This window comes from Trichechus manatus, unplaced genomic scaffold (genome assembly GCF_000243295.1).
Source record: "Trichechus manatus latirostris isolate Lorelei unplaced genomic scaffold, TriManLat1.0 scaffold00039, whole genome shotgun sequence".
NCBI classification, from domain to species: Eukaryota; Metazoa; Chordata; class Mammalia; order Sirenia; family Trichechidae; genus Trichechus; species Trichechus manatus.
Genome location: NW_004443975.1, coordinates 13,401,423 through 13,408,919, shown reverse-complemented (window position 1 = coordinate 13,408,919; position 7,497 = coordinate 13,401,423). Strand labels below are relative to the sequence as shown.

Genomic DNA, 7,497 nt, shown 5'->3' with positions numbered 1-7,497 from the left:
TCTTACAGACAGCCAGCTAAAGCATTGCTGTTTTCAACGTGCCTCAAGTACACCACCTATGGCCAACGGTGAGCTCCACAGCCCGGTGGTTAGACCACTGGTCTTGCAAACCAGGGGTCGCGAGTTCCACCTGATCTAGAAAATAACACTGGGGTCATTATTCCCTGTCCTTGAGCATAGACAATGTGACCCAGCTGGAGCTGGACTCACAAGGAAAAATCAACTGAGCCCTGAGGTATAAAGACAATAGCTAAGATCATCTTGGAAAATCTCTTTTAGGGAACCTTTCACAAAAGCCAATCAAACAGAACACAAAAGACTTTCCACTCTTATCTTTTTCTACTAGCATTTAGTGAACAGAACATTTGTTGGACCAGTGAAGACCTTCCTGACCGTCTTTACTGAAACCTGTACCAGTGATTGTTAAGGAAGACAATTTAAAATGCAGGATCACAGTTTCTAGCCAGTCTGTGAAAAGGTGAGGCTTTCAGTGGTTTTGCCCCTTTGTAGCGTTAACATACACTGAGGACTCTGTTAGGGTTCCTCGGACTCAGATGTGGCTATGGCGGCATGCTTGTCCGTTTTCCCACTTTTGCCTATTCCGTAACACTTCCTCGGATTTGGGCAGACATTAGCTCTGGAAACATGCTTGTCCGATTTTCCACTTTTGCCTTTTTGAACAGATGCCGAATAAAACTTTCTTTTTGCTTTACTAAACTTTGTGATGTTTTTTCCCTACAACACACCCTCGCGGGGGGGGCCACGCGTGCACCTCCTGTTTCTTTGAATCATGCCATTTAAATAGGGGATACAGATTCCAAGATGAAAACTGATTTGTGGAAACATTACTTCTGTAAGAATTAAAAGCTATGCCTTACTAGAATGCAGATAATGGGCATTTTTAATATGCTATAGAAATAACCCGGAAGAGAAAAGCCTGGACCGCGACAGGAAAAAGGGGGGAAAAAAGCCGACCTTGCCGGCTTACCCAGACCTGCGGGCCGCAGCATCGGAAATGAAGGCATGGGGCTCCAAGGCTCGTTATCAACTCGCTGCAGAAGGGGCCATCCACTGAATTACAAAAAGTAGCGGGGTACGTGCTCCCCATGACCTCGACCGCTAGTGGCGCCGGTGAGGAGGCTGCGGGCGGCAGGAGGCGCTGAGCCTGCAGTTACGCCGCGCGGCCGGCGGGCGGCGCTGTGGCACCGGCTCGTGCGCGTCCGGACGCCGTCCCGGCCGAGAGCGTGGCCAGCGTGGCCTGAAGTGCAACCAGATCTGTGGCTGACACGTGGCAGCCCGTGACCCACGGCCCTGCCGGCTCCAAGACCCCGCCCCCTGCAGAAGGGAGGGGTGGCGACTCTAAAATAAACAGCCCTGGGCTTCCTGGGAAGCCAGTGTTTGCAACCTTCCTGTTTCTCGGATTTTCTCCCTGAGTTTCAGAATGCCGCGTGACCACAAAGTCACCAGAGGAGACTGCCAAGAATCTTTTCTGAACACATGAATTTTTCCGACCCAGAATTTCTTATCCCGGATCTGAGGGCCAGAGCTTGGCACAGTAGCCACGAGTCACATGTGGCCGTTCAGCACTTGGCTAGTCCGAATTGAGATATACTGAAAAGAGTAGATCCACATTGGATCTAGAAACCAGTACCCAAAATACATCATCAATGTTTTTTGAATTGATTTGATTTTTAATTGATTACATGTTGAAATGATTTTTTTGGTACATCGGATTAAATAAAATACATCATTACAATTAAATATACCTGTTTCTACCTTTTTTAATGTGGCTACTAGAAAATTTTAAATTACATCTGTGGTTTTTCATTTGCAGCTCTCATTACGTTTCTCTGGGAGGGTGCGGGTTCAGGGAGCCAGGATCCTGTCACCTTGATTTCAAGCTAATTCTTGGCCTGTGCTGACATCAGGTACACAGTGCTAGGCAGAGATGGGCTCTTTATCTCTGGGTCCCCCCAGAGCCAGTACCATGCCTGACAAGCAGTAAGCACGGCATTCATTGAAATGAAAGAGGTCCCCAACATAATCTTAGATCCCACAAAAAGCAAAGTAACGTATTTCTTACACTGAGCTAGCTTTGGGATGATGCAACAGTAAGAATTTCTATCTTGGCTTGCAGGAAAACCACACTCAGACTTCGGTCTTTCTGCCTTTCTGAGGTCGGGGTATCTGCACCAAGGGCTGCTGTGGAGGTGCAATGTGCAGAGTGCCTTGGGGAAAAAGGCCCCGCTAGTGCAAAAAAAATCCGTAATTAGCACTTAAGGAAGCCTTCACTGACACCGAATGCCTTTCTGCAAAGCCGTTTCAGATCCTCAGATACCGTAGAATACCTTTGTACCAGGACTACTTACTCTGGGTGTTACGAATTTAATTGTGCCCTCCCCCCACCCCCCAAAATATATGTTGAATTCCTGGTCCTTGTATCTGTGGATGTGGTCCTGCTAGGAAACAAGGGTTTTTCTTTTGTTGTGTTAATAAGGTCATAGCAGTGGAGGGCTGATACTAGACCTAATCACCTCTGAGTTATAAAAAGACCAGAATATCCATTTCCTTCATCTCACTTACCACACTTCGTGTGAATAATTGATTGTATCTTATATCACGCCATTAAAATATAACCTCTCTGAGGGCAGAAACTCGTGATTTCTGTGTTTTGCTCACTATCACAATTCTTTTGCTCACAGTGGTGCCTTGCTCACTATCACATCTGCAGCACCTAGAACGCTTAATAAATGTTTGTTTCAAAAAAAAACCAGAATAAACACAGAGACACACACGGAGAAGACAGATGCCATGTGAGGGTCATCTACAAGCCCAGGAACCAGTGGACGCCTGGGGCTACCAACAAGGAAGAAATCCATACGGCCAGGACCCTGATTTGGATTTCCAGGCTCTAGAACTGTGAGACAATAAATTCCCGTTCTTTAAAGCCACCCACTTGTGGTGTTTGTGTTACAGCAGCACTAGGTAACTGAGACCCTGGGTTACGTGGTCATCAAGTGGCCGAGTTAGTAAGAAAAAGATGCCATAGAAGCCTTCTGGTCTCATCTCCCTCCAGTGTTACCGGTCCTCTCATCCTTCCTCCCATCTTTCCCTCCTCCAGTTGGTCTCAAAACGAAAGGAATCACATGTATGTGTGTATTTTTCAACTTTCTGAACTTTCCAACACCCCAGGAACTAAGGAAATTCAATACATGTTGACTTTGCTATAGCCTAGCAATTATTTTCTAACAGTCCTAGCCCCTCCATGAAAGCTCATTAGCATCACCTGCCATCTTCCAGAAAATAAAGCCCCTTAGCCAGAGAGAAATTCTCTGCCTCTCCCCCGGCTTCCCAGCATTTCAGGCATACCATTCAGTTCCTTTCTCCAGACCCTGCTCCCCAAAAAAACCCAAACCCGTGGCTGTCAAGTTGATTCCAACTCATAGCGACCCTACAGGACAGAGTAGAACTGCTCCACAGAGTTTCCAAAGAGCAGTTCGTGGATTTGAATTGCTGACCTTCTGGTTAGCAGCGGAACTCTGAACCACCGCGCCACCAGGACCCACTATCCTCCTACTCAAAACCTGTGCTCAGAATGCCTTGAATTTGGAAATGGGTTCCTTTGTTTGCTACATGAGTTCTGAGCACCTTTCCTCCAGAGCTCAAAAGACTACCAGGCCTGACCCTATTTTTACCACATCCTTTGAAGAAATCACGGGAGAAAAATATGACGGTCTGCTTCCGTGAAGATTTACAGCCTTGTAAACCCTATGGGAAGTTCTACTCTGTCCTGTGGGATTGCTGTAAGTCAGAAACAACTTGACGGCAGTGGGTTTCTTTGAAGAAATACTGTTATGGATTGAATTATGTCCCTTGAAAATATGTGTTATAATCCTAACCCCTAGACCTGTGGTTATAATCCCATCTGGGAATGGGGTTTCTTCGTTATATTAATAAGGCAGTATTAGTGTGGAAAACCAAACCTGTTGCTGTTGAGTCAATTCCAACTCATAGCGACCCTATAGGCCAGAGTAGAACTGCCCCATAGGTTTTCCACAGAGTGGCTGGTGGATTCGAACTACTGACCTTTTGGCTAGCAGCCATAGCTTGCCGTAGCTCTTAACCACTGCACCACCAGGGCTCCTATCAGTGTAGGTGTGTCTTAAATCAATCTCTTCTGAGATATAAAAGAGGAGATTAATCAAGGAAGCAGAAATGGAGGAAGATAGATACCAGGGCACATGATGATCACCAAGGGACCAGGGAACAGAAACTGAAGAGACAAGGATCTTCCTGCAGAGCCCACAAAGGGTGAGCCTGCCCCTAGAGCTGGGGTCCTGAGTTTGGACTTCTAGCCTCCTAAACTGTGAGAAAATAAATTTCTGTTCATTAAAGCCACCCACTTGTGGCATTTCTGTTAAAGTAGCACTAAACAAAAAAAACCCAAACCCATTGCCGTTGAGTCGACTCCGAATCATAATGACACTATAGGACAGAGTAGAACTGCCCTATAGAGCTTCCAAGGAGCGCCTGGTGGATTCAAACTGCCGACATTTAGTTAGCAGTTACCAGGATTTCCATAGCAGCACTAGATAAGACAAATACCAAAGGGGCAAAATGAGGCAAAGTGAGATTGAGTATTTCGTCCAAAGGTTAGAACCAATCTCCCTGAACTGACCCAGGATTTTTGGCCATCTTTCAACAAAATGATTCAGGGTTTAATCCCTTTCACCTTTATTTTGATGTCTTCAGCTGAGACGGATACAAAATATCCTGGAGGCTATAAACTAAAATATCTGGGTTGGTCAGAAACCTGCAGTTCATTTCTAGCCTGAAAGTGTTCATAAGAGCTACAAAGGTAGGCAGGGGTAAAGTAAAAAATACCTGAGAAAAGGGCGAAGGGAAAAGACTGAAAGATGGTCTAAAAATGATCTTCAGAAAATGACGACCAGTGTTTTGCATCTTTCATTAAAAAAAAAAAAAAACACAAAACCAAACCCGCTGCCATCAAGTCAATTCCAACTCATAGCGACCCTATAGGACAGAGTAGAATTACCCCATAGGGTTTCCCAGGAAGAGCTGCTGGATTTGAACTGCCGACCTTTTGGTTAGCACCCGAGCTCTTAACTACTGAGACACCAGGGCTCCTCAAAAAGACAGAACGAGAGAAAAAGAACAAAAGAGAAACTTGATGGATTTAGGTTAGGTAAGCAATCACCACAATCAGCTGCCGTGGTATCGACTCCAGAGTATGGCCCTCCCATGCGTGTCAGAGTAGAACTGTGCTCCATAGGGTTTTCAATGGCTGAACTTTTTTTTTTTTTTCATATTTTCTGACTGGCACTTTTTTTCTTTTTTGTTGTGCTTTAATTCAAATTAGACTCTCGTACAAAAATTTATACATACATTGTTATGTGACCCTATTTGCCCTCCCTATACTGTGAGAGCACACTCTTCCTTTCTACCCCGGATTTCCCGTGTCCATTCAACCAGCTCCTGACCCTCTCTGCCTTCTCATCTCGCCTCTGGACAGGAGCTGCCCATTTAGTCTCATCTGTCTACTTGTGCTAAGAAGCACACTCTTCAAGAGTATCATTTTATGTCCCATAGTCCAGTCTAATCTTTGTCTGAAGAGTTGGCCTCAGGAATGGTTTTAGTTTTGGGCTAACAGAGTCCGGGGGCCACGTCGACCAGGGTCCCTCTAGTCTCAATCAAACCATTAAGTCTGGTCTTTTTCCTAGAATTTGAGTTCTGCACCCCATTTTTCTCCTGCTCCGTCAGAGACTCTCTGTTGTATTTCCTGTCAGAGAGGTCATTGTGGTAGCTGGGCACCATCTAGTTCTTCTGGTCTCAGGCTGATGAAGTCTTTGGTTTATGTGGCCCTTTCTGTCTCTTGGTCAATGGCTGAATTTTTTAAAGTAGATTGCCAGACCTTTCTGCCAAGGCACCTCTGGGTGAACTCGAATTACCAACTTTTAGGTTAGTAGCCAAGCACATTAACCATCTGCACCACCCAGGGACTCCTGGCACATGATAAAAAAACAAAAACCCATTGCCATCATGTCTATTCCAACTCGGTGACCTTATAAAACAGAGTAGAACTGGCCCACAGGGTTTCCAAGGCTGTAATCTGTATGGAAGCAAACTGCCACATCTTTCTCTCGCAGAGCAGCTGGTGGTAAGTTTGAACCATCAACCTTTCAGTTAGCAGCCGAACACTTAACCACTGCACCACCAGGGCTCTGGTACATGATAGGTATTCAAACACAGTGTAGTTATGTTTTTTATGCTATTTGCTGAGGCACAATCGTAGATGCTAGAAGTACAGAAGTGAACGTACCCTTATTCATCCCATGAACTTCAGACTGGGGCAAAGGAGAACACCGTTTAGGGGGACTTTCCTTGGAAGCCTGTCACAGGCCTGCTAGACCTGGGAAGAGGCATGAGCAGGTAGTATAGTTCTTAGCCAAATTCGAGGCACGCTCGATTTCCTAATAACAGACAAACATTCAGAAGAGTGAAGGATATATATCAGTTTGAGAAACTGTTGATTTATTATCTTAGGTGGTAAGCATTTTTAAAAACAAAACAGAGACATCATGTGGGATTCCAGGCAGGTTTACAGCTTGGTCTAACCACAGTTGCACCTAAATAGACGAGGGGCTTCCGTTCATTCTCACCTGGCCCCACTGAGTCCTCTCTGCCTCACCCCCACTTCCGGTACTTCTAAGGCGAGCCTTCAGCAGCAGCTTCCACGTGGCTCCCATCCCTGGGCCGGCCACCTTGGCAGAAAGAGCCGAGGGAGGCTCCTGCCAGCTCGCCGTCGCTGGGCTGATGGGACCGTACTGCCACTGTGGGGCTCGCGGCTCTTCTTTCTCTTCTCCTGCGGGCCTGGAGCCCACACTCTGGCTTTCTTCTTTGTGCCAGGCCCTCGCGGTGTTTTCCTGCTGCTGGTGCGAGAAGCCGGCCTCTTGGAGGAGGCTTTCTTAGGCAAGGCCGGGTGAGGGCTGGAAGCGGAGGTTGCGTTGGATAATTTTCTAGTAGCTCTGTCTGCTTGCTCCTTTAGCAAGTCCAGGACTGTCTCTGGGAAATAAGCATTTAGTTAGTGAGAAATATAAGTCCTGGAAAGCAGCTTTAAGAGAAAGACTACCCAGGATGCCTATGACTGCGTAATGATTCTTTAATACGGATTCTATTTAAATTAATATTTTTAATTCCCTTAACTGATATATGTGTGTGTGTATGTTTTTTTGAGCAGGGTCACTCCAGTGATAAGTGGTTCTGAAATAAGATAGCCACTTCAGATAGTCTTCTTAAGACAGCACCCCTCCTGTATAAGCGTTCCCTGACTCCCCACCCTACCTCTAGGAAGAATTCATCACTTCGGGGCCTTCCCAGGCCCCTGCACACCCATCCCTCCACAGCAGAACTTTGATGCTGGATTTCTTTCTTTATTGGGCTGCACTCCCCACCCCACCATATGACTGTGAACTCCTG

At 46.2% G+C, this 7,497-nt stretch overlaps 1 protein-coding gene across 1 annotated transcript in view; it reads right to left on the bottom strand.

Moving 5' to 3' along the window:
* Positions 1-1,119: 1,119 nt before the first annotated feature.
* HHIPL2 (HHIP like 2) overlaps positions 1,120-7,497 on the bottom strand; it is a 31,968-nt gene continuing 25,590 nt past the window's right edge. The window contains exons 9-10 of the mRNA XM_012555414.1: positions 6,783-7,083; positions 1,120-1,258 (exon numbers count right to left, since the gene is read on the bottom strand). Of these exons, the coding sequence (XP_012410868.1) occupies positions 1,120-1,258; positions 6,783-7,083 (440 nt within the window). The remainder of the gene's footprint in view (positions 1,259-6,782; positions 7,084-7,497) is intronic.